The sequence below is a fragment of the Dermochelys coriacea genome, chromosome 26 (genome assembly GCF_009764565.3).
Source record: "Dermochelys coriacea isolate rDerCor1 chromosome 26, rDerCor1.pri.v4, whole genome shotgun sequence".
Classification (NCBI taxonomy): domain Eukaryota; kingdom Metazoa; phylum Chordata; order Testudines; family Dermochelyidae; genus Dermochelys; species Dermochelys coriacea.
The window spans coordinates 7,972,740-8,000,734 of record NC_050093.1 but is presented as its reverse complement, the minus strand read 5'-3'; the positions used below and the strand labels follow the sequence as shown (position 1 = coordinate 8,000,734).

Sequence of the window (27,995 nt, the reverse complement as noted above, 5' to 3'; positions counted from 1 at the left end):
ACGCAGCTATCTGGAGTTAATATGGCTTTTTCTGAGCAACAGGAGATGAATTAAGCCTAACAGGTTTATAAGGACATTATCTCATTTTTACCACTTGTCTAGTGCTAATACTCCAGTACATTAATTGTAAGGTAAAACTCTGTGGGCAGAAAATAAAGCTATTTGTTTCCAACTCTGTCACCACAGATTTAGTCTTTCCAGACTAAAGTTCGTGCTTGGCTAGCATACACTATTTGGAAGAGCCTCTAACTAGATAAGGAAGACAGCCGCATTCATGTTCCTGCTTAAAATGTTACTGCTAACATACTGGACCGAAGACATTCTATTAGTTATAGCAAAAAACTGGAAGGCAGGAGACCACAGTCCCATTTCAGCTCTGCTACTGATTCACTGTTTCACCTTGGACGGTAACAGCTCTATCAATAAAACAGGGATAAAAGTTACATACTCACAGGTGTATTGCTAGGTTTTTTCATTAATATTTGTAAAAGTGCTCTGAGATTTTCAGATGAAAGATACTAAAGAAATGCAAGTTATTACATACAGTTTCTGGATCCCACTAATCACCCTGGAAAGTTACATAAAACTTTATGTGGGCTCCTAGTTCATCCTTCTGAGATGATGGAAGATTAGAATTTTGGCAAAGCGTTTATCCATCTTCCCAGAACGGGTTAGTGGATTTATCTTGCTGTATTGCTAAGGTTAAGGAAAGTATGTTTTACCCAACTGTCTGATGTAATACCTTTGTTTTCTTAGGAGAAATTTGCTCAATGGGCAATTTGCTTGGGAAGAACCAAAAGGATTGTTCCTGCAAAACCTCAGCAATACCATCAGTGGTTCAAAAGTCACTGCGGTTAGTAGTGGGGCTACCCCTCCTCCTCAGCCACAAAACCTTTCACTTTCATTTACGCTAAGGAAATATGTCTGGCCCCAACTGATGTCCATGTAAACTTCCACCCAAACCTGATGTCTGATTGTCAGGAAGAGCCTTCAAAGAGCTCTTGCACCAATGGTTGGATTTGTAAAGATTTAAGGACACACTGAAAATCCATGAGCTTTGATTTCAAGTTCCGCTCTATTGGTTTGATACAGGGTTTAATCCGTGAATAACTAAGTGCTCATGCAAAACTAATAAAAACCAAAGCCCTCGTCCATTCCATTGTTGTATGCAGTATTGTTGTCGTCGTCAGCGTGACCGCTGATGTACCACTCAGTGATAACCAGGTACAGAAGACTGAGCCCGAGTATCTGCCACTGGAAGCGTGGCTTTCACAAATGCTCAAATTGTTTCCACGCTTTCTGACACCTTTATTAAGACTAAAAAGAAAAGGAGTACTTGTGGCACCTTAGAGACCAACAAATTTATTTGAGCATAAGCTTTCGTGAGCTACAGCTCACTTCATTGAATGTAGCTCACGAAAGCTTATGCTCAAATAAATTTGTTAGTCTCCAAGGTGCCACAAGTATTCCTTTTCTTTTTGCGAATACAGACTAACATGGCTGCTACTCTGAAACCTTCATTAAGACTGCCTACACGTGGTAAAGATATGCCTAGAAACTACACAGCTATTTTGGGAAGGAGCCCCACGAACTAGGAGACACTTAAATATTTTCTCTGTTGCCTCTTGTGCCATGCGTTGGAAGTTATAAGCTCCTCTTCAAGAAAAAAGAAAAGGAGGACTTGTGGCAACTTAGAGACTAACAAATTTATTTGAGCATAAGCTTTCATGAGCTACAGCTCACTTCATTGGATTTTTCCACTGAAGGCATCCAATGAAGTGAGCTGTAGCTCACGAAAGCTTATGCTCAAATAAATTTGTTAGTTTCTAAAGTGCCACAAGTACTCCTTTTCTTTTTGGGGATACAGACTAACACGGCTGCTACTCTGAAACTCTTCAAGAAAACTGTCCACGTTTTAATTAAGTTTTTCTAGATCAGTAACTGTTTTTTTCCTTCTTGTTAAGAGTTTCTGCTCACTTTCCCAAATATCAAGTCTTACTATTTTAATATGCATTTTATGCAAAAAACTAGGCCATGGAACCACTCGTATTCAAGAATGAAGATGAAATACAATTCTAATGCCTTATCCCTAGGAAGGATAACTGAAATAGTCACTATAAAATAAATATATGCACTAATTCACAGAACATCTATAAAACTTTGGCAGGGATCCTTTTCATGGATGGGCAACCTTCCAGATTAAAGCAACAGACCATGTACATCAAATACAAATATTAACTTAAAATGTGACCATGTTAAAATGAACTCAATATTTGTTTAGGAAATATATCTGCAGCTGTTCATTGATAAGTTTCATATTTTTATTTTATTGTTTACCCTTTCCTCTAAGTTCCCTTCAGGTCACTGATCAATCCGTATCTTTACCTTGAAAGGAGAAGTATTTATTGTTCATTTCCTTCCTATTCCCCGCCTGCCCTCCCCCGGCCCACTCTGTGTCAAATAGAGCAAAACAGAGCTACATACAATGAAGTACTACTGTACATACCATGAACCTAGATTGAGGAACAGTCCTTGGAAGGCCTTACTTTAGTTCTTTTCAGGAGGCCTGCTAGTGTTCCAAAGTAGTACGGAGCTATTTATGGAAAAATCTCTGCTGAAACCACAGCCAGAATTTCAATAGGCCGCACAGCATAGAAGAGCCAGTGGTTAGGTTTGTGCTTGCAAACGCCAATATATTTGGAAATAATGTACAAAATTATTATTTTGCATATAAATATCAGAAGCCTCTAGGCAAGGACTTCCTTGATTTGTCATTGAAAACATTACATATTGTGCAGTAAAAGCCTGGATTATCTGGATTTTTCTTCTCTCTCTCTCTTTTTTTTTAAACTGAATCCACTCAGACATGCAATACAAATTTAAAACAAATATTTAATACGTAAGAAAAGTATTACTTTCAAAAGCATAAGCAGAGTCTGGCAATGCATTTCAGAATCAGCCACTATAATTCTCTAAGCCAGGGTCATTTTCCTGCTGTGGATTTTAAAACCATTATTTTAATTAAAGAGACCTGATTCCTTCAAGCCTCCTCACACCGTTTCTTTGAGCAATGCTTTAATGCCAGATACTAAGGCTAAGTCCAGAAGTTTGTAAGGCCCTTAATCCTCAAGTGTCAAGCTCTAGACCACAAAGGGGCATGTCTCCTAGGGCTTGGGGAAGGTGCTTTCCTTGAAGGAATCAAATGAAAGCAAAATTATTCTTACCTGCCATAATGAGAGTGAGGGGCAGGGAGAGAGAGAAAGAGACACATGCTAGACGGAGTTTCAGGCAGCATTCTGGAAAGCTCAGCACTTGTGAAGGTCACAAGTACAACTTACATTTCCAACAGATCTATCTATCAAACGATCACAGAATAAAAGCTTCTGATTACTTCATTCATGGAAGGACACAACTACTTTAATAGTTTCTTTCTTTTAAAAACTCGTTTAATCTATTGTTTGTGGTGCCACTTGGAGGCTGGTAAATAGTTTTCCCTTTACCATTTTTTTTTTTGGGCCCTATTTAGCAAATATTTTCCTACGTTTCTATTTTGGCACAAACATAAATGGCTCAGTTTGTTTTCTGTTTTTAAAAACTTCCTCGTTAACATGGGCGTAACACCGTGGGATGGATTTTCAGAGACAGGAATCACCCACGACTCCAAATTACGTGAATGGATTTTTCAGAGGTGTCAAGAATCTGCAGCTTCAAGCCCTGTACTTATACATTATACAGCACCTTGCAGAGAGAGGCAGCATAATCGAGCACAGTGGTTCTCAACCAGGGGTACACAGAGGTCTTTCGGGAAGCACATCAACTCATCTGGATCAGTGTTTCTCAACTTGCGGGGGAAGGGGGCAGGAATGACCCAAGAGGGGTTTAGAGGGGTCACAAGCGCAGGGCTGGTGATAGAGGGTGGCAAGCAGGACTATTGCCCGGAGCCCCAGTGAAACTAAGTTACACACTTCAGCCACAGGTTGTAGAGCTCAGGCTTGAGCCCTGGGTGGCAGAGCTCGGGTTCCAGACTCCTGAAAGGGTTACAGTAGTCAGGAAAGGTTGAGAACCACTAGCAATCTGAGCAAGACAGCTGCTTTGATAATGGCTTACTCTATGGCCTTGGGTAAGTCATTTAACTTCTCTGCCTTACTCTCATCTGTAAAATATGGAAGTAAAAATTCTCCCTAGGTGCTATCAGGTTATTTAACAGTTGTAAAGCAAGATATAAAGCGTTAAGCGGTCAGAGTAAATTTAATCCAAGGATCTCAAAACACAATACCATTATTTAAGCTTCTCAACATTACCCCTGAGACAGGCAGGCATACTGGCTTTACAGATCAAAGAAACTGAGGCAGAGAGACTCCCCCAACTTCATACAGCAAAGCAGTGTTGATTCAGGTTACAACCTCACTCCCAATTTCTCTGTATTCACGGTCAGCGTCACAGCATTTGGAGATACCAATCTGACAAAACATTTCGTTCTCTGGGAAAAAGTCAAACCAATTTAATAGCTTAACTTAGGCTGCCGCAGTTACTGAGAACACTCATTTGATGGTGCCAGCAAACTCCACTTCAGGTGCTAGGAAAAAGATGAAACTCTTAGAATGGGAATTTATTTTATCACTGTTGCATAAACAGATTTATACAGCAAAAGAGTGTCCTGTGCATGATCTTTTGCTGGGTTTTGCAGGGAGGGTTTTTAGTTTGGGTTTTTGTTGTTTTTTCTTGAGACGATGGAAGGCTAGCAGGGGACAAAATAACCTGATTTGGGGCAACACTGGTGTTATTTTCCCTATAATCCATCAGGGGCATTGTATTGGGATCTTATCACTTTCAAAGCTACCGTTACCCCCTACCTACCATGGTGGCCAAGTACTGTTGGAAGCAGCACCTTGGGAAGATGGATTAGAGACAGAAGAAAGAGTTGGCCTGGCAGCACAATAACAGAGCAGAATTCAACATCAGGCCTCACTGGGTCCCAGAAGCAGGAAGAGGATGGAAATGCCACAGAAGCAGTACATTCAGCCCTGAATGGAAGTACGCACCTTGCTTGGTTCAACAACAGCCACCTCCGACCACATGAAGGATCGGCATCTACTGTCTCAAAAGGGAACCAGCACTCTAAGAGTTAATTAACACCCTTTTGGAAAGACAAGATGCGTGAGGTAGTATCTTTTATTGGACCAGCTTCCATATTGGAATTTAGTCCAATAAAAGATGTTACCCCACCCACCCTGTCCCTCTAATATCCTGGGACCAACATGGCTACACCACCATCACTGCATACCCTTGTGGAAGGCATAAAAACACCTCATCCTTCAGTTTTTAAGCCACTCTCTCTTTGAGGTTAGCATAAGACCTACAAGGGGGCAGATTACACCGCATCTGCTTAGTGTGGTATTTTTACACCTTCCTGTGAGGCATACGGCACTAGACACTGTCAGACCATGTCTGTCAAGTCCTACATTAACTGCTCTCGGTCAGAGGAAGGGGTCATCTCCTTCTAAGGGAATCATAGTTTAAAAAAAAAAAAAAAGAATCCCGAGATACCCCTAAAAAAACAGAAGGAAATTAAAAAAAGCACAAGGCAGATGACAGACGAAAGAGGGCAGGATAGGAAACAAAGCATAAAGTCTAAGAAAAACAAGTGAGAGGGATAACAACAACAAGCTTTGCATGGAAAACACTACAGAAGTCTTCATCTACCAACTGATTCTGGGTGTAGCTACATCCCCCTTCACCCTCACATGTTTGTCTAGCACTGGCCTCTTCACACAATCTTCTCACTGACGCTACGAGAGCCTTCTCCTTTGCAGCTCCTACCATCTGGAGCAGCCTTCCTGCATCTCTCCTCAACTCTCCATCTCAAGTCTCAGATGGAAACATCTCTTTTCTCCCTTGCCTTTAACGCTTACAATTTTAAGAAAAAAAAAAAGTAGAAGACAAGTTACGTTTGTAGTTTCATTGGTTCAAGTGTTTTGATGGTAGCATGAGAGAGGCTGTAACACAATTAAGTTTAGTGCTATTCACTGCATTGGTAAACGTTTACAAAAAATATCTCCTTCCACATCCATTGTCATGTCAGTCCTCTTCCCAGCCCCACTTGTAATATGGGAGAAGATTCCCCAATAGGGCTACCAACTGTATTCCTCCGTTTTCCCATTTTTTTTGTGTAGGGGGGAACGACTTTTTAAAAAAAATTCAGATGCCGTATCTTTTTCCAATTGTATAAATTATACCAGTTACTGTATTGGCAATTGATCGGTGGGTGTTTCTGCTCAGTCCTGGGTACTAGGAAGTTTGACTGGGCATTTCTGAAAATCCCAGACATTTGTGCTCAGCCCAACATCAGCTTTGAACCCCACCCTATCGTCTCCAACTGCCCAACCCCCACCTGATCACCCAGATGGAAGTTCGTCTTGTTATTTGCCCTTACTCAAGGTTCTGAAAAGGCTGCCCCTGGTGTGGAAACTGCCCTCTATCTGCTTCACATTCATTCAATTTTGCTGCTTTAAAATCACTTCTACAAACCAATGATCAATCCTCCATTGATCAACCCCCTCCTCCATTTGAGGCTTTTCCATTATTTCAGTGTCGCTAAAGGTGTTTTACAGGCTACAGGTGCCTCACACTCGAATTGCAGAGTTGTCCCGAGTGACCTTGGACTGAGGTAGGGAGGAACGAGTGACCTTTAGCTCAGGCAAAACAGCAGAACTTGCAGAGCATAGCATAATACAGCAATGAGTAGGATCCAACCAAATTCATGGTTCATTTCGGTCAATTTCATGGTCATAGGATTTTAAAAGTCATAAATTTCATTATTCCAGCAATTTAAATCTGAAATTTCACAGTGTTGTAATTGTAGGAGTCCTGAACCAAAAAGGAGTTGTGGGGGGATCGCAGGGTTACTGTGTGTGTGGGGGGGGGGTTGCAGTACTGCTACTCTTACTTCTGTGCCGCTGCAGGCGGCGGCACTGCCTTCAGAGCTGGGCAGCTGGAGAGCGGCAGCTGCTAGCCGGGATCCCAGCTCTGAAGGCAGAGCCGCCACAGCAGCAGCGCAGAAGAAAAGATGGCCTGGCATGGTATTGCCACCCTTATTTCTGTGCTGCTGCCTGCAGAGCTGGGCCCTCAGTCAGCAGCTGCCACTCTCCAGCCACTCAGCTCTGAAGACAGCAGTGCAGAAGTAAGGGTGGCGTGCTATGGTATTGCCAGCCTTACTTCTGCACTGCGATTGGCGGGGCACTGCCTTCAGAGCTGGGTGCCTGAGTGAACAGCTGCCACTCTCTGGCTGCCTAGCACAGAAGTAATGGTGGCAATACCACAATCCCCCTAAAATAACCTTGCAACTGACCCCCCTGCAGCTCCCTTTTGGGTCAGGACCCCCAATTTGAGAAACACTGGTCTCCCCCATTAAATCAGTGTAATATAGGGTAAAAGCACACAAGACCAAATTTCATGGTGGCAGACCAGATTTCACAGTCCGTGACCTGTTTTTCATGGCCACTAATTTGGTAGGGCACTAGCAATAAGGTTTGAAAATCCAGAAGCCAGGCACCCAGCTGCGTTTAAACTTTCTGACAGCTCAGGCACCTGATGCCATCAACAGATATTTAAAAACAAAACCAAACACCAAGCTCTACTCATGCTCTGAAATGTCCCCTTCTTTGAACATGAAAAACTGGGCAATGTAATCCTCTGCAAAGCACTCAAAGGAGGCCCTTCAAAAACTCCTCCCCTGTTAACATATGCGCTTCAGTTTGCCTAATTTAAACTGTGCATGTTAGTTCTTACCTATCATTTCAGGGGTATTGTGAGGCTTAATTCAATGGCATGTTGAAAGCAGAGCACTTTGCATGGGAGGTGCTCAAGAAGTAAAACAAGTACAACCATTTTATAGATGGGGAAACCAAAGGGAGAGAAGGTAATTGACTTACCAATACAAATTCCTTACTCCAAATTGTGTGCTTGCACCACACACATCTCTTGAAAACAAGTCATGCAAGACAGTTTTCCAAACAGCGGTGATATTAAATTGAAGAGATTAAAAAAGGCCATTCCACATAGCCATAAATACATCCCTGTGAAAAAGCATGAAAGACCTGAAACAGACACATTTAAGGTATGTATTTCTATTGGTTATGGTCGTCTGCTTAACAGATGGTCACAACCTCTTGGAAAAAAAGTTCTCTTTACAAGGACTAAGATCTGTTTTAAACTGTAAGTTGATTTCAGTATGACTGTCGCTCAACTAATTTTAATATGTACTATGACAATTTGCTTTAAAAAAGAAAAAGTATTTTGGGAAAACAAGTCCTTTGTATTGAATGCACAAACATCCATACATACGCAGTATGTAGGTCACATATGAATGTGACTGCTGTTTACTAAACCTTTTTCCATTGCCATGGTGAAAAGCACTGTTGCCGTCACTCCCCCCCCCCCCCCCCCCCGAGCAGGATTTAACCAACAAGCAGTAATTCAATGCAAATTATGAAGTCTTCATTATCTTAACTATCTTGGAATACATGTAGTTTATGCAGATAATTGAACCCAACTACTCAACATCATTAAGTACAAAAGCAGTATTTTCAAAGGGAGTCACTATTTGTTCCCAGAATCAGTAATTCAAAAAAGTCAACTGAAAATGCTAAGAAAAACCATTTTACACAGGATGCGTTTTACATACCTGAAGAACCAACCTTACTGAGAATGCAGCTTTTCCACTTTCTCCCACTAACGCTAAAACTTCTGCCTACAGTTCCCAAAATTAGATGCAAGCACAACTGCCTAGCGGTTTTAACATGCAACCCAAATAGGCTGGTTTGTCTTAAAATGTTGCTATCACTTGTGAATCTCTAAATGCAAAGTACATTTTTATGAAGACTGCGTGCCTAAGGTAATTAATTCTCCTTCGGTGATTAACAAAAGAATGGTGAGTTTGAAGAGTAGAGCTTGCAGCAGTTCTTAACTCTGCAACTGAATTATGATCAATTTCTGAAAACAGTCATCTGAAGTTTCTGTAGTATTATCATCATCTTCAGTAGTACCACCATAGTTCAGGGCCCGACAGCCAGTATTTGCATTAAACCTTGATTTTCAGGGGAGCATAAAAAGCTAACTCTTTCCAGGTCAGATTTTGTTTTGCTTTAAACCAACATGACATTTTGTTTCAACAAACAAACAGAATCATGTGGCCTTAAATGTGGCCTATGGGGATGTTTTGAAAACACCTAACATATCTCTGGTTGAAAAACAGCCCGAGAACGACAAACATGATATTTGCAGTGAAGGATGCTCAATTACATAACTCTATACTATACCATGTCAGGATACTTCAACATCTCTCCTCTTTCAGAGCACAAGCAACGTTTTTGATTATGCTTTTTCTCCATATAGGCAATATCGCACCTAGCAAGTTTTCTTCCTCCGCTCTCCTCTAAAGACCTATGAAGTACAATCTCACCAAGCCTGGAGCAGGGCAAAATGGTTCTAAACCAGTATGAAAATCCAATCTAATTACTGTATCCTATGTACTGATACACAATCATTGGCACTATAAAAATATGTATGTAAATAAAACGTGTTTGAGCAGCTTCATAATGCAGTTGCAACTTCACCTTTTTCTTTCTTTTTTTTTATTGTTTTTAACATTACACATATAATATCCTGATTTTCAAGACTGAAATCTGGCATATGCCAGTGCAGGCATAATTTTGTTCAAAGTTGTTTTAATCCACTTCATCCTCTTTTTACAGTTTAAAGAGCTATTGGTGATCACCCTGCTGCCAGCAGCCCTTCACCCTTAAAAGAGAAGTTCATGGAGGATAGGTCCATCAATGGCTATTAGCCAAGAGAGTCAGGGATGGAAATAAATATTTAAAAAGTTCTTTACAGTCCAATAAGGGATGACTTCCAGATCTTAAGACTTAAAGTCTAGCTTGGGGCTTTAAGAACAGTAATTCTTTAAACCAAAAAAAAAAAAAAAAAAAAAAAATAAGGAAGGAAACAGTTAAAGATCAGCAGTGATTCAGGATGTTTGGCACTCCTTTTAACTGTTCTCTTACGCCAGTGTTTCAGATTCTGGTCCTTCTGGGACGACTTTTAACCAAGTTGATATTGGATAATTTGTCGAGAATGAGCCATCTAGTTCTCACTTTCGATGCAACTTCTAAGAATACAGATGTCCATTTAAAACTAGCTATCAACTGAAAGCACTTTGTTCTTTAGGGGCATTCAGCAAATCAAAATATATTCAACTCTTCTTTAGATTATGATAGGTTCCCAAAATATACTAGGCACTTTCCAAAGAGAGGAAGACACAGCTGTGACAGGTTCCCCCTAGGATGCCACCTGGAACTGCGGTATCACTGAGCCCCCTGACCCACCAGATGGGGCTCCCTCTCACACTGTACTGCCATGACAAGCTGCAAAGCCCTCCAGCCTGCACTTACACCAGCATTCATACACGTAAGGACACACCCAGCTGCAGTTACATGCAGGTTATCTGACCAGCCCCTGCAATGAACCAAAAATACAGCTAAGGCAACTGCCATCTTCCCAGGGACACACCCCCTTGGGAGTATAAACCAGAAATTATATCCTTTTGTGCTGCACAGGGAGCTGTACAGCGTAAGCTCATAAAATTCGCCCCTCCATCAAACTAGAGAGTAATCTGCAACAGCCTTTGCTCCCAGTTATGATTCCCACACACTTCACTCAAACTCACCGGATGAGATAAAGCAAAACTAAGTGTATTAGCCACAAAAGATAGATAAATGGTTATAAGTAATAGCAAAGAGATCAGACTACGTAACATATAAACAAAAAATGCAAACTCAGCTTAATATGGCTTGGATATGAATAGCAAATTCTGATCCTAAGAGATGATACAAGCAGGCTGCAGATTAAGGGGCAAGCTGCACTTGCTTTATAGCTTGGAATCCCTGGGGTTTTTCATTTACAGGCTAGAAATGCCTTTAGCCTGGGTCCAGCACTTCCCCCACTTCACTCTTTGTTCCTCAGGTGTTTCCAAGAGTCTTCTTGGGTGGGGAGCGAAGAACCCCAGATGATACCACTCCCTGTCTTATATAGCTTTTGCATATGGTGGGAACAGTGTGTTCCCAAAGCTTGGTGCCCAGACCAGATTGTGAAAAAACACTGACATTCCAAGATTGAGTCGAGAGACATGTGGTCTTATCAAATGTCCTTGTAGAGTCATAGCAGCCATTACTTGGAAGCGGTCGGTAGCTTTTTCAGGAAGGTCCCCCACGTGGGAGATAAGCTTCTCCTAAGGTCTACTGATTTTTTTCTAATGGCCCATTGTCCTGAATAGGCCCTTCCCCACCCACTAGAAAGCATCTTGTCTAGTGGGCATTACCCAGGTGTAGCTACATTTGAAATACAGATATTTAGTCAATATTCACAACTTCAGATACAAAAATTATACATGCATACAAATAGAATCATATTGAGCAAATCGTAACTTTTCCAGAAACCTCACATGACTTATCTTGCATAAATTACATAATGATGTCATAATCATATCATAATATCACTATGAAGAATATGGGGTGTAGTGTCACTACAGCCACCATTTTGGAAAGCTTAGAGATGTCTAAAAAGGTGACTTTTGCAAATGAAATGGGTACAATAGGCAAGCATAGTGACCAAGGTGGTGGTAGGAACCCATTTTGTTAGTTCTATATTTGGTTTGGTTTTTAAAATGTCAAACATCCCAGACTGCACCTCTAATGACACCATCATTACTCCCTGAGCCGGTCCTTCTCCACAAACTGATGTTCCAAAAAACTATTGAAATAAGCAGCTTTTTTCTTCAAAAAACAAATCCTAATTAAGTGCTCCATCTCTTGCCTTGCTCAGCATCATGATCCCAGCCACTCATTTTGTGCCCGCACTATAATTGCCTGCTGCAAATTTCTTTCTGCTTCTGTGGCACAAGTCCTCAACCTGGATAGAAATAAAGAATTTAAAAAAAAGTCACTGCTGATATCAGGATGGCAGTTAGTGTAATGACCTTCCTCCCCACACAACCTGCTTATGCAGCCATGGCTCAGGCTTTGGGCTCCAGGGAGGAGACTGGAGGGGGGGAAGAGAGGTAGAGGAGAAGCCAAATACTTCCAGCTGACCCACAAAACAGGATATGTGACCCATCAGAAGAGAAAAATCTATGAAGATATCCTTAGCTGACTCTCCTCCAGCTGGATACGGCAACTCTCATCCACAATCATCAGCAGAGGATGCGATTTCATAGACAGTGTAAAAGCTCCAATCAGTAGCCAGAATGGAGTTGAAATACATACAGAAGATGCTTTCAGAGTAGCAGCCGTGTTAGTCTGTATTCGCAAAAAGAAAAAGGAGCACTTGTGGCACGTTAGAAACTAACATTTATTTGAGCATAAGCTTTCGTGAACTACAGCTCACTTCATTGGACGCATTCAGTGGAAAATACAGTGGGGAGATTTATATACACAGAGAACATGAAACTAAGGGTGTTACCATACACACTGTAATGAGAGTGATCAGGTAAGGTGAGCTATTACCAGCAGGGGAGCGGGGGGGGGGGGACTTTTGTAGTTCTCTGTGTATATAAAATCTCCCCACTATATTTTCCACTGAATGCATCCGATGAAGTGAGCTGTAGCTCACGAAAGCTTATGCTCTAATAAATCTGTTAGACTCTAAGGTGCAACAAGTCCTCCTTTTCTTTTTATATAGAGGATGATCACCCTGCTTCCAGCAGGCCTATACCCTTAGCTTCAAATTTTCCTTGTTTTTTGTGATTTGAACTCAGACGCTTATTTCAATTTTTAAGACTTCAAATATTGCCGAAGCAACAGCAGGATCCATAGCTGCTCTGCAATCCCCCCTTCCCCCCCCCGCCTTAATTTGACACATGGTAGGAGTACAAAAAAGACTCAGACTCAAACAACTATAATTTTTTTTTTAAAACAGATTTCTGAACAGCACTTGAGAGTATTTACACAGTGCAGCTTAGTTCTTTTTGAAAAAGCAATAATTAAAAATGTGACCATTTCATACCTAGGAGAGAGTTATGTCTTGTTTTCTGACATTCTGAGGACTCACACCTCCCACTGACTTTGACTGGAGTTGTGGGTGCTCTGCAATTTTGGGGGATAAAAATGCCAGGCCAAGGAATGGTTGCAGAGGATTGCAACTTCAAGACTCTTTCCTGCAATCACACTGGGGCAGATATTGCAATCCCAAGCAATATATTTTTAGCAACTACACTATTACATTTATGTAACACTGTGGGTCAGGGATTGCATCCAACTCCCGGCCCGGGGGTGCGGGCGGAGAGGTTACAACTCCTCCAAGAACTGGGAGAAAAAAAAAAAGGGGGGGGGGGATGATTAAGGTGAATCACTTAGGTTGTCAACACCTCCAGAGAAATACCACCCCACAGGGTGGCTTGCATATACTGCTTCGAACTGGGTTTTCCAGAGACCAACAGATAAAGAAAGATTTAAAAAGGTTGTGTTTAAACTGACTCAGGGCCTTCTTACTGATCTAGCAAACAAACGAGACCTTCTGTCCACAGGGAGCCTCAACCCTTGCTGAAGGGTTGGACAGACTTTGGTCTACTAAGGTCCCGTAAGACTGACGGCATGTGTGTGTGTGTGTTTATTGTTGCTGTTATATTTTCTCTGTAATGCTTTTATCTTAAGAATAAATATGCCTGCTTAGAAAGAGTGGTGTACTAACCTGTAACTACTGGCAATACACTGTTCCTAGCCCTCAGACATAAAGCAAAGCTCAGGCATTGGCCTTCAAGCAGACAAGTTTGCCGTAGATGATATAGCATAAGGCAAGGAGCAGTGCAGCCTTAAAACCCCTGGTTGGAAGGGAGTGGGACCAGTGTCCCTCCAAGAGACAGGTGATGGCTAGACACCAAAGACCTGATGGGGCATTCCTGGAGTGCGTGCCATGGTGGGGGAAATACAGGTGCAGTTACCCTGGAACTGTGATACATACCATACGTAGAATTACTATTAAATAAAGAGAACACTCATATTAGGTCTACAGTAGGGATTTTTTGAAAAATAAATTCCTACCAGTGCTGAACCAGGGGTAGCAAAAGTAAGAGCAAGGCTCCAGCAGCTCCTGGGTTCTTTTTACACTCATGTTTAAACCTTCTGAGAAGATTTAACTCCAGAAGCCAGTGGTGGAGCCTAGTCTACACCAGTATTCCGATTCAGCTGAACCAGTAAAGCCAATGGGTTCCCCCCCACCCCAATCCCACTGTGCACAGGGTCTCAGTGTTGAAGGCAGATCATTCACAGGACTTGGGAACCTACAATGTGAATACAAATGCAAAGGAGAAGGGAAAATCCCATGGCCATGCATGCAAATGGACCAGCAGATTCAGAAAGCAAACTAGTACAATCTAGCAAATTAAAGAAACAGATGATGCAATGGAAATAACTATGACAACATGATTTGTAGCTATAGTAAGTCTACCAATATTGCTATTTTGAGCCAAAGTTTCATTTTATAATGCATCTGCTGTAATTTACTCTGTAGGCTACAACTTGCCGGCATCCAGTTGCAATCAAAGAGCTCTTTTGTACAATTTTAAGATTTTTTTTTTTTTTAAATCTCAACGATCTGATTCTGCATCACTTGTCCACCCAAAATTGCCTAAGCCTGCAGAAATTTTGGATGACAAAGAATAGAGGATCAGGCCCTCGGTATATATTTAAAAAACAAACCAACAAAAATAAACCCACACAGGACGTTTCAACAAGTTTTTTTTTTAAATAAAGAAAATCATATAAGAACATACATAAGAACAGCCATACTGGGTCAGACCAAAGGTCCATCTAGCCCAGTATCCTGTCTTCCGACAGTGGACAATGCCAGGTGCCCTAAAGGGAACGAGCAGAACACGTAATCGTCGAGTGATCCATCCCGTTGCTCATTCCCAGCTTCTGGCTCTTGAGTCTCATGTTCCTTGCAGAACACAGAAGTGTTTGTATAGGCATTTAATCAAAAATTATTTTTAGAAAGAGAAAGCATCTCTATTTGTCTCCTACATAGTGTGGTTTCTGATGGAATTCATACACAGTGGTAATCGGTTCATTTACATTGTAAAATTAACATACACACAGCAATCACCACAAGATTCATACTGTGGCTTAATGCATTACAGAACCCACATTATTGTGGATCATTTTCAAAATGCTCCTTTAAAGCCTCCCTAATTCAAATAACTCCTCTCTGAGCCCTTTTAACAGCCGTGGTATCTGGCTGCTCAAAAGCAACAGCCAGCCAATCCACCTCAACGATCCACCCCTGTGGAAACTTCTTCCCCTTAGCTTCACAAATGTTATGCAGAGCAGAGCGGGCTGCTATGACCATGGGAATATTTTCGGCATTGAAGTCTAACCTGCTAAAAAGGCAGCACCAAAAACACATTCAATAGGCATTCTGTACCTGCTGAACTTGTTGTTGAACCGCTCCTTGCTGCGGTCAAGGTTTCCGGTGTAAGGCTTCGTGAGCCACATGAGGAAGGGGTAGGCTGGGTCTCCAAGAACCACTATTAGCATTTCCACATTCCCAATTGGAATCTTCTGGTCTGGAAAGAAGGTCCCTGCTTGCAGCTTTCTGTACAGGCCAGTGTTCCTGAAGATGCGTGCATCATGCACGTTTCCTGACCACCCTGCAGTAATGTTGGTAAAATGACCCCCATGATCCACAAGTGCTTGCAATACCATAGATAACTAGCCCTTTCTGTTGATGTACTCTGTTGCAAGGTGGCCTGGGGCCAAAATGGGGATGTGTGCCATCTATTGCCCTGCCTCAGGTAGGGAATCCCATTGCCACAAAAAGTCATCCATTATTAAACACACATTGTCAAAAGTCACAGTCCTTTGTATCAAGAGGTGATTAATGGCCCTGCACATCTGCATCACCATAACCTCCACAGTGAACTTCCCCACTCCAAACTGATTTGCGATTGATTGGTAACAGTCGGGAGTTGCCAGCTTCCACACAACGATCGCCACTCATTTCTCCACCATTAAGGCAGCTCTCATTTTGTTGTTCTTGCACCAGAGGACATGGATGCACGCCGCACACTTTCAAGAACGTAGCTTTGCGCATCCGCAAGTTCTGCGGCCACCACTCATCATCCCATACCTGCAAACGCTTGGTGTTTGTTTCTCACACCCAGAACCGACGGTCCATAATGTGGAGCCGCTCCATGAATGTCAAAAGCATGGTGTCATCATCAGATTAGCAGCTCATGCAATATCACCCTATTTCTAACTCCTTTGAAAGGGAAAGATAAAAGATAAAAACCTAACATAAAAGAGTTCATGTTTCAACTCCCAATACCACCGAAACCTGACTTAAGATTGCCAATCTACTTTAGATAGCAAAACATACGCAAACTGTGAATGTTGAGAGGAGACAACATTTGGGTCAAATTTGGCCCAATGTTTACGATAGACTTTTGTACAGGCAGCTCTTACAAAACTTAAGACAAATCTAAGTGTTTTCATTATCTGTTTTTAAAATTCAAATGTGAAGTTTTTAAACACACACTCCCTGCTCCCCTACACTTACGCCTGTTCTACACACACAATGTTGGACAGTTCAAACTAAATGTGTTACTTTATACAGATTTAGTACCGATATAACTACGGGTATGATACTGTATGGATTTAGTTAAAATGATGCAATTTTTCAGGTGGACATTTGTACTGATTTAGCTTGTGCACGGGTGCAAGGTAAACCAAGATAAGCCAGCACTCATTTAAGCTAAATGGGCTCAACTTGGGCGTACACAAGCGCTAAGTGTTTACAATGTAAACATTATAAGGTGCATTAGTACAAAAGAACCAAGGAAGTGAAACTTACTAACATTTCACTAGAAACAAAAGTGAAATTACTCTATTTTAACCTTCTACGCTGAAAGAAATAAACTGCATAACAAAGTGAAAAGTAAATTAGAGTTTTCAAGTTGTTTCAGTTTTAACAAACCAAGCTAGTAGTATTACAAGGGATTTGCTTTTAAATTGTGTATATTCAATGCAGTTGTCTTTTTAAGATTACTTTTTAAAACAAAAAACCATACACACTAGTTGCTACCTTACAATAACCAGCATTTTTCCTCCATAATCACAGGTCATTCTTGTGAGGAGGCAATACATGCAAATTTAAAAGACCACCACCCTCTGAAGGGTCAGACAGCAACCTTCTTGTTCTATTGGGATCCGGGAACAGACAGCAACATTCTTGCAAGTTTTCAATATGCTGCCTGCTTACATGGAAGAAGCAGAAAGGCAGACAGAGGAAAAGGTTATGAGCCTGGACTTAAAGCCATAGCATACTTATTCGGTGCAATTTAGGAAGACACTACACACACCAGGAACATATAAAACTATAGTCTCAAGTTCACAAGGAGGATTATTAAAGGTGTGTTTCCTCAGTACACAGCTAGTAATATAACTAATGCAAGGCACTAAACTTAAGAAATGAAATTAAACAGTATTTAAACTATTCAAACAATATTTCAAGGATAAGGGATTATCTCAAGTATAGCACTACCTTTAAATAGTTGGGTAGGAGCTCAAGTTACAGTTTGATTAGATGGACAGACATCTTTCAATTGTTCTGAAAGAGTTTTCAGCATGCCATGTGGGAGTCAGCCATATGGGTAAAAGAATTCCAACGCAACAAAATCCATTACAGTCAGATACTCCCACATAAATTTTCCTATGGACCTTACTTAAGCAGCCATCCCAGTGCACAACTTGACTACAAAATCCAAGGCCCTATGTAGAAGCCCCGTAATATGCACATTTTAAAAAAACAACAAAAACAAAAAACCCACACACCTTTACGAGATGATATAGATCATATATAGAAGTCATTATCTTCTTCGTCTCTCTAGGGACAGCTTGCACAATTAGCAGCTTATACCTTTTGTACAATTATAAATGGATATTTATACAAAAAATTGTTAAAAGAAACACTGAGTGTCAGGCTGAAATTCAAGCTAGTTAATGTACTCTTGCTCTTTAACTCGACCCATTGTGACTAGCTATTCCAGCTGTCAGGAAGTGAGAGACTGGTAAATCATCTTTCATACTAAGTGTGTAGGAGCTATAATATTTAAGAACAAATAGAGGAGTTAAGAACTGAGACTGGCTCTTGGATTTCCAGATCCATTTCATCACAGATATATTAAAAAAAGAACAGGGGCGGGGGGTGGGGGGAAAGGGGAAGAGGACACAATCACCACAACCGGTTGAGTATTATTTAATGGAACAGATGCATGAACATCAAAGGAACAGCTCTAATGTTTTTGTGTCTTAGTTCATAGGCTCCATCTATCAGTGGAGAAATAGGCAGAGTCAAGATTTCCTCAATTGTTTGCATTTAATTCAACAGCCAGGTAGCTACAGAACGTCAACGAACAATAAAATTCACAGAAATTGAACTCTGGTTGGAAAAAACTGCACAACAGTTATATAAATTAACTACATTCCAAACAACTAAAATATACTTGCTGAACAATTTAAAATGTATCCATCTTGCAAAAAAATATATTCATTTTTGACATTTGTTACAACCTACTTGCTTCCAAAAAACCTATATATTTCAGTTGGTAAGCATCAGACAAAATCTTTGAAGGGCATCGTTTCCACAGGTTGCAAGTCATGAATTAAAAACAAAACACTTGTGTCACTACATAGTAGCAGTTCCAGAATTTAAATCCGACCATGTCAAAAGTAAAAAATAATGGAAATGAAACAAGTTACTACTTTCTTAAATACAACATAAATATTTCTCTCATTTGCCTGTAAATTAGCGAGTACGGGATGTGGAAAATGCTGCATATGCTGAGTAAATCATACACACACCCCCCACTCAGCTTTTTGCAAGAGAAAACAATTTTAGGTCTTGATCTTGCAAGCTGCCATGCATAAATGGACCCCTAAAGCCATAGAGAATTTAATCCAAGTTAGTGGGGCTATGCCCACATGGAGCAGGATCAAGGGCCCTGTTCAGCCCAGAAGTCTGAATAGTCGAAAGGAAAGAAAGACCTCTCCTTCCTTGAATCAAGCATCATCTGAAAATTCCAAATGGAATTTTTGCATCATCAACTAGAGGCAGCCATTCTGCTAAAAAGATGTCATCTGTCACTGGCAGGGTAGGAGCCCTATACTACAAAAGCTTACAGCAGTTTCCAATAATTCTTCATCATGAAAAATAATTGACATTTAAAAAGTCATTCTGTACAAAAATTCCACTTCAATTCTGATGGCTAATGCAGGATGGAAAGACTGGAACATTTACCTGACACTTATGCAGCACCTTACATCTTCGAAGTGCTGTGCACACATTAATTAATCCTCACAACACCCCTGTAAAGAACGTAAGTGTCATTATCCCCATTTCACTGATGGGGAAAACAGACAAATTAGTAGCTCTGTCTCAACTGAGACTATTTGTCACGTGACATGTTTTGGAAAACAAGTTTACTACTGTTGCAATCTATGGGCCAAATTCAACTCTGACACAAGCAGCAGGAGGACCATGGATGTCAGTTGAATTGCACCCACTTATACCGCATATAAATTTGATCCCAGGATATAGAGGGATGCCTGGATGTTTCCACTTGCTTTTCTATTTTAATAAAATTATGTATAATAAAACCCAAATCTGAAGGAGAAACTTCAGCAACACCCTTGCTACGTTTCATCAGCAATCAGATTAATTCACTATAAGAAAGTTTGTTCTTACCTTCTGCTACATCATCATCTACAGCCCCCTTCACCTGAGAAAAACACCACTGAATGTCATTCCCTCCTCCTCCAGCTCCTAGAAAAACAAACAAACAAAAAATAAAACAGATCCTCATTAAATCAGTCTGAGTTTTGCCTTTACTCCAGTAAATACAGAGGCAGTATCCACCGCTGGCAAGTGACATAATTTAGACAGTACTGTACACACCTACAACAAACAACGTTTCCTATGCAAATATAGAGATTCCAAAAGTTGATTACAAACTCCCCCTCCCCCCCCCGCCATCCCGATACTGCTTTTGTCAGTGATTTGCCTAATATCCAAAGCAACATCTGTCAAAAGTAGCAGCAGGAATGATAACAGTTGCTCTCTACAATTCTTGAAAACTCACAAAACTATCAAAACAAGCACAGCTAGTGTTAATAAACTATGCCAGGTTAAAACAAGCTCCAGTCGGTGTATGTCACAACACTTATTTTAAATTTAAGAATTTGAGAGCCCTCTAAAAAACAAAGCACTTTACTTACAAGTGACTTAATTTCTCAGTAAATATTAGATGCCAGAATGGCCCTTACAAGTTTTCCAAATATTTCAAATCATTAAATGTTTGCACTTTTATAAAAAAAAATTCATTTTTCTTTTGCAAAATACAGTAAATTAAAGCACCAAAGTACTTCAGGCTAGAGAAAACAAGTTTATAATCCTCCCCCTCCTTCCCCATAAAAGTACCAAAAGAAATCAGCAGGCTTAGGTTTTTTAAAAAGCAACAAATCGGCCTTCAGTTAACAGCAAGTATAACTACCAGAGAAAATGGATCGAAGAGAAAACTTCAGGAACATTACCGCCTCGGCGGAAGGTAGTGATTCATTTGAACCTTACCACCAAAAGGCCAAAAAAACACCACCCATTTCTTTTGCATTTCATTCTTAACAAATCACTGGGCTGGGTCCAGACAGGAAGAGAGATGGAAACAAGTTTGCTCTGTCTGCAGGAGGCTATCAAAATGGAAATTCCTTCTCAACCCACAACAACCAAAAAGGACGACACAACACATGTAGCTTGCAAAGCATGAATGTGATGCAACATTTTGGGGGAAGAGGGGGCATGCAGGAAAGATCCCCCACTCCCAAATTGAGGAACAAATTAAATTAAGGTCAAGTCAGGAGCAGTCTCTCTCCATGAAAGATCAAGAGGCTGCCTGAGCACGGGGGGGGGGGGGGGGGAGGGTGTGTGTGTGTGTGTGTGAGTGAGAGAGAGAAGGATTAGCCTGTGGTCTGTATTTGGAGCTTCTTACAAAGTCCGGGAACTAGGGGGACAACCTGAACTAGAATCAGCCAAGGTAATGGGGAAAATCTTATCAGGATGTCCATCTATTGTAGACTATATGAATTGCAATATTTGTTTTGGATACATGTACTGAAAAAGTATCCTACCCACAGCATCTTTCCCAACTACCCACAACCCTATCCACCTAATTTCTTGTCCTCCCCCGACTTCTGCTATTTTCTAATTAACTCTTACTTTTAACACCTTGGAAGCATTTTGAGACTGAGTGTTTGCAAGAAATAACAATATACCTTATGCAGCGAACTGTATTTTAATTTTCATACAACTTGCTACATTCAAGGCCTTGTTTCCCTTGATTAAGAAGAAAAGGAAAGAGAAGGGTGGAGTGGGATAGCCTGGTATGTGTGTGGGAAGCAAGGTGCAAACCTAAATACCACCTCTCATGCTGCTCTACAGAATGCAAGGCACTGAAGAGGCAATTAATTTGCAGATGATGGGAAATGAACATGTCACCAGAAGGAAAAAAAAAAAAAAATCAAGAGGAAAAGTAAGAGGAAGAGACATCCTGTGCATTTGGATCAATTTTTATCTTACAAATCGCACTTTAGGACGCGAGATAAGCAATCTGCAAAATGGAGAATGAACATAAATCTCCAGAAGAAAGAAAACAAGAAATAAAAGCACCATACATTATTGCACACAGTCAGAGATACCTGAATTTTCTAACAAACTACCATTGTCTTCCCAATTTCACCTCTATCTGCAGATATTTACACAACTACACGGTACAGGAGGATGCAGCTGCACATCATAATCACATCTGCACCCTAGAGCCACCCTCCTGTGCACATCTGCACCCCTACAAACTGCACTTCAATCACGCAACACCCTTGCAAAAACCAAAAAGTCTAGGGAAGAAATACAAACCAAAACACCCACCCACCCACACCCTACTTGGAAATCTCCTAACATGCTCAACTTCAGAAATACAGGGCTTCTTCCAAAGCCAGCCGCCACCGCCGGCCACCACCCTCGTGAAATACAAATGTTTTGCAAGCAAGGAAGCAAAAAAGAGGGGAATGAACACAGATTTCTAGAAGGAAAAAAATATATATATTAAAAGGGCGGTGGGGAATGCAAATTGCATTTCAGGATTGAAGGTTTTAGGAATGCAAATTTTTTTTTTTTTTTAAAAAAAAAAGGAAGAGAAACCGAGCCCACATTTTCAGAAGAAGGAATTAAAAAAAGAGAGAGAGAGAGAGGGTGAATGAGAAAGAGGAAAAGAAGGAGAGACAGCGAGCAAGTATGCCGCCTCCACACAGAACAGGCAACAGCTCCGGTTTGCAGGCTGCTTTCCAGGCCATTTTAGTGGCCTCACCTGCCCCGACACACACTCCCCCCGCCCCCTGGGCTCGCTGGGCAGCGGGGGCCGGCCCCCGGGAAGGAGGGGGCGCTCTCCCCCTTACCTGCCATGTTGGGCTCCCAATAGCGGCCGGGTCAGGGAGGGCGGCCTCTCCGCTGTCGGAAGGGGTCCCTGTGCCGAGCGGATGGCGAGCGTGGAGGGAGGATGGCGGCAGATTGTACCGGGGGGGGGGGCGCGGTGTGAAGCCGGCTCCGCTCGGTTTTCCCCGCTCTTCCGAGTCGCCCTTTCCTGCTCCCTCGTCCAGCCCCCCCCCCCCCCCGCCCGTGCGAAGGTTCCACTTTCAAAATGGCGCCGGCGGAGCTGGGGGTGACGTCACCCGGGAGGGGCGGGGTGAGAACTCCACGGAGCAAGTAGGGCGGGGAAGGAGGTTGGTTCGGTTGCGTCCGCCCCTTTTGCCCTCGCCGGTGTCTCTCCGCTAGCTAAACTGCCCAGCTCCTGCCAGCTTCCCCCCCCCCCGGACCCCCACATATCCTCACCACCTGCACCCCAGCCAGTCTTCATTGCACCCCAGCTTCTCTCCCCATACCCCTACATATCCCCACCACCTGCCAGCTGCACCCCAGCCAGTCTTCACTGCACCCCAGCTTCTCCCCCATACCCCTATATATCCCCACCACCTGCACCCCGTAGCCAGTCTTCACTGCACCCCAGCTTCTCCCCCCATACCCTTACATATCCCCACTACCTGCCAGCTGCACCCCAGCCAGTCTTCACTGCACCCCAGCTTCTCCCCCCATACCCCTATATATCCCCACCACCTGCACCCCAGCCAGTCTTCACTGCACCCCAGCTTCTCCCCCCATACCCCTACATATCCCCACCACCTGCACCCCGTAGCCAGTCTTCACTGCACCCCAGCTTCTCCCCCCATACCCCTACATATCCCCACCACCTGCCAGCTGCACCCCAGCCAGTCTTCACTGCACCCCAGCTTCTCCCCCCATACCCCTACATATCCCCACCACCGGCATCCCAGCCAGTCTTCACTGCACCCCAGCTTCTCCCCCCATACCCCTACATATCCCCACCACCTGCCAGCTGCACCCCAGCCAGTCTTCACTGCACCCCAGCTTCTCCCCCCATACCCCTACATATCCCCACCACCGGCATCCCAGCCAGTGTTCACTGCACACCAGCTTCCCCCTGCACGCACACATAGCCCTGCCAGCTGCACCCTAGCCATCCCAATCCACTGTCTTTACTGCCCTCCCAGCTCCTAGCAGTAAGCCATGCCCATTCTCTCTGTACACTGAACCTGCACATCTGCTCAGCCCCCACCCGCTGCATGTCTGCCAACTTGTCTGCGCACCACTGCACCCACACTTCTGTCCTGCACCTGACAAAAACATTCACTTCTCCTACACACCTGGCCCACCTGAAACAGCTATGTTCCCCAACAGGCCATCCCTGCTTAATGCTGGGCCCACTGCACTTTCACCTCTGGCCAACCCCTGCTAGCTATGCCCTCTGCACCTATTCCTCTGCCCTGTCTGCACCTGCTGTGTTCACACCCCTGGCTAGCTCATACCATCTGTGCCACTGCACCCGTAACACAACCCAGCATCCACTAGCTGCTGGATAAATGGTTCTGGTTTGGGCCCCCACAAATTCATGTCACAAATTGACATGGCGCTTGGTAGAATTAGCCACCTTCCAATCCCCCAAAGAACTTGGTTACAAATCATCTTGGGGAGGCTGTGTGTTTTATTTCTGAAGTTAGATTTATCACATTGAAAAGGTACGAAATGGATTTCAACGTCTGTGTCAGATCAAGCTGCCTTCTCGGGGCACCAATTATTTCTGATCTGTACTATTTTTCAGCCCCATTCCTTATTTCAACCATGCCTCGAGTCTTCCCCGTTCCTTTTCACTCACACTCTTGCTGTCCTCCGATGACATTCCTCATTAGACTTATCCAGCATTTCCTCTGTTCCGGCCACATACCCTGTTTGGGTGCACATTTCCCCCCCTTGGATGGTTTCCAGAATGTCCTTGGCCTTTTAATTCATATTTTACTTGATAACCCTTCTCCATTCTCATTGCTATTACCTGCATAAACCCAGCCATGCTCCTGAGCCATTTTTAGCCTACATCTACCTTTCATCCCGACAGCCTGCAAGATCTACAAAGAAAGACTTCCAGCCGAGACCAGCCTGGCACAACTCCTGCTGGCTTGAAAAGGACGAAGGCTCCCTTTTAGCTCGCTTGGTGCCAGCTCAAGTCTCAGCTGCAATTAACATGCAGCACTCAGATAAATGACTCCATCCAATCCAGTTAGGACCTTGCAGAATTCATCAGGTTTGCTTTAGAGAGATTTGTGTAAATGTTTCCTTTGCTTTCAGTCAGTGTGGGATTCACGTACGTCAACTTTCACTTTGAAATTCCCGTTTGAACAGATCTAAAAATTCCATGATTTTAGAAGGATTTAAATGGGAAACCACAAATCAGCCCCAGGGAAGAAAGTGGGCTAGAATTCAGGAGCTCTTATTGTATTCTCAGCTCTACCAGAGACTCGCTCTGTGAGTTGCAAGTTGCTTAAGGGTTAGGGTTGCTTAAGACAAAGTTTTCATTGATTTGGAGTTTCTGGCTTGAAATATTTAGGGCCTGATTTTCTTCATGGAGATCCCACACAATTCTCAGATATAACCACAGGGTTGTGTCCTTCATAGCTTCTGTAGGCCAAGCTCACCGCACTCACCAGGGGCTCCTTGCATTCCTCCATTCCACCTGTGGGCCATCCTCCAATCTTCTTCTATTTCAGGGACTCTTTGCAACTCCCCAAATCCTCTCCCTTATGCCTTGGACTGCACCCCCCCATACCAGGGCCTCCATGTGTGCCGCCGCCCCCCCCACCCCATTCCAGGGTCCCATAGTCTCCTCCTCTCGTGCCAGCAGCTCTGTATACACCCTTATTCCCCTCTTCCCAACAAGCCTCTCCATTCCTCCTTTTCCCCCCATTCTTAATGCCCCTTAGGCCCTCCAGTCTCTGAAAAATCAGGCCTCAAGATGTCTCATATTAGTCACCCAGAAACTGAGCTGCCAAAAACCATAGGCCATTTCTGAACATTTAAGCCTTGGTCGCTGAGCCTCCATGAGATTATAAAATGCTTGCCTACCTCATAGGGTTCCTGAAAGGATAGATGCATATTTGTGAGGCATTCTGATGGAAGGGTCTTGGGGCTGCATACAACCCTATAAATAAATCAAACAACTACAATTTTCCACTCAGGGCTGATTCCAGATTCACTTGAAAGTGGAGATAGCATGAAGTTTAGGTCCCTAGCCACACTTCTCATACATTTGGGAGTGTTTGGATCCAGATCTTTTGTTTGGTCCCTTACAGAATTTAGAGCAAGTCACAAAGCCCAGAGCCAAACTTGCCGGAAGTCTGAGGATGGTCATAACCCAGTGGTCTTTGTTTGACTTACTATAGCCTTCAGGGACAGCCAGAAAAACAAGGTTCAAAAACCTTTCTGAAACCTCAGGGGCGTTCTGACCATCTCTACTCACTAGGTCTATAAACCTTTGGGCAAACCTGGACCGAGTTTCAAATTTGCAATGAAACCTGGTCAGTTGTTTCAGGATTCCTTGACAGCAATGCTGCATAAGCTCTGAACAAAAATATCTGGCTACCACTTAGCAGGCAAGTCTCTCTTGCATTATGGGCTTCAGGTCATGCATTGATTCCCATGGAGTTACTCCACAAATGGATTTAGCCCATAGTTTACAGCACACATTACTTCAAAAACTTCTTCAGAGACACTGTTTCAGAAACACCCGTTAGCTCTATAATGTAATAGAGATTCCTTAATTCACTCTATAATTAGCGTAAACTCAAGTCAGTCTCCTCCCTACCCTTTAGCAAACATTGAATATCATGATGCCAACGTATTATAATACCATATAATACAAAGACCACTGGGTTTTTTTTTTTCTTTCAAACAAACTGAACTACAGGCTATAATAATGAAGTGTTATAATAATATAAACAAATAGCAGCTCACCTTTCCTGATCGCTTTTGTTACAGTCTGTACAGTAACACCCATTGTTTCATGTTCGCTGTGTATATAACATCTCCCCACTTTATTTTCCGCTGCATGCATCCGATGAAGTGAGCTATAGCTCACGAAAGCTTATGCTCAAATAAATTTGTTAGTCTCTAAGGTGCCACAAGTACTCCTTTTCTTTTTGCGGATACAGACTAACACGGCTGCTACTCTGAAACTTATAAATAACATTAAATCACAGTTGTGATCACAAATAGAAACATCTTGGGATGCATGAGGTTTGCTTGTGTGTATGTTCACTCACTTATTAAATTCATGGCATCCAGTCATTTACACCAGGTTAGTGATTAGTGCTAATGAGCAATGTTTACCTTATGGCCCTGATTCAGCAAAATTCTTAAGCCAATGCTTATTTCCCATTCACTTCAATGGGATTTAAACATGTGCATAATAGCTTTGCTGAATCAGGGCCTTTAACAGCAATATGCTACATTTATACAACACCCTTCACAAGAAGTCCCTGGGTGATTTACAGAGCACAAAATATTCTTAAACACACGCCCTGTTCAATTGTGGTATAAAAATTGATTCATGTTTGCACATATGAAAAGGTAATACAAACTCCATATTCACATAGCATAAATTAGACTCAGGAAGAGTCCAGAGTGACAACTATCCTAAAATTATATTTAGTACAATCAACAGATATTAATCTTAAGAAAACCAAGCAACATATGATAAGAAGTCTGTCATGGACCCCTATAGGACTTCACCATTTTTGTTTGTGTTTATTATTTGTTTTGTGGAAGAAATGCCTATCATGGCCCAGGACCACATTGTGCGAGGTGCTGTACAAACACTAACTGAAAGACTGTCCTTGCCCTAAAAAGCTTGCAATCGAAGGTCATTACGCGGCACATAATGACCATGCAGAATTTCACAGCAGCTGCAAGTTTAGAACGAATGCACGCGATGAAGTGAGCTGTAGCTCACAAAAGCTTATGCTCAAATAAATTTGTTAGTCTCTAAGGTGCCACAAGTACTCCTTTTCTTTTTGCAAATACAGACTAACACGGCTGCTACTCTGAAACATATCCTTGTGTTTCAAAACCATATCCTTACCACTTAACTAAAGGAGAATCGACATTAGCTGAGAACAATATAGGGACTGACACACATAGCAAAGCAGTTCTGATCCAGCTCATTAGAGGGCCGTGGTAAAAACACATTATACACAAATCAGTTCACGCATATCAAGTGAAATCTGATGGGTAACTAATGAAAATATAACAAAACTAAGGCAATGATCAAACAATCTAGATACAGAAAGAGCTCTAACAACAGCATACTTAGTGTCTGCTGCAGTTTCTTAATAATATGATCAGTTAGACAAGAGGATAATGAATTATAACAACCAATTCCAGAAATAACAAAAGGCATTACTTATAATGGAACATAGAAGTTAGTGATAGAACTGACCTAG

At 42.3% G+C, this 27,995-nt stretch overlaps 1 protein-coding gene and 1 long non-coding RNA gene across 2 annotated transcripts in view; both read right to left on the bottom strand.

Moving 5' to 3' along the window:
* PPP2R2A (protein phosphatase 2 regulatory subunit Balpha) overlaps positions 1-20,750 on the bottom strand; it is a 67,500-nt gene extending 46,750 nt beyond the window's left edge. The window contains 2 exon segments of the mRNA XM_043502979.1: positions 19,792-19,869; positions 20,597-20,750. Coding sequence (XP_043358914.1) covers positions 19,792-19,869; positions 20,597-20,633 — 115 coding nt within the window. The 5' untranslated portion in view covers positions 20,634-20,750.
* LOC122457536 lies at positions 11,718-13,282 on the bottom strand. Its single transcript, XR_006277100.1, has 2 exons — positions 13,057-13,282; positions 11,718-11,964 (listed from the first exon to the last, which is right to left on the bottom strand). It is a non-coding gene; the product is annotated as an uncharacterized LOC122457536 (long non-coding RNA).
* Positions 20,751-27,995: the final 7,245 nt, after the last annotated feature.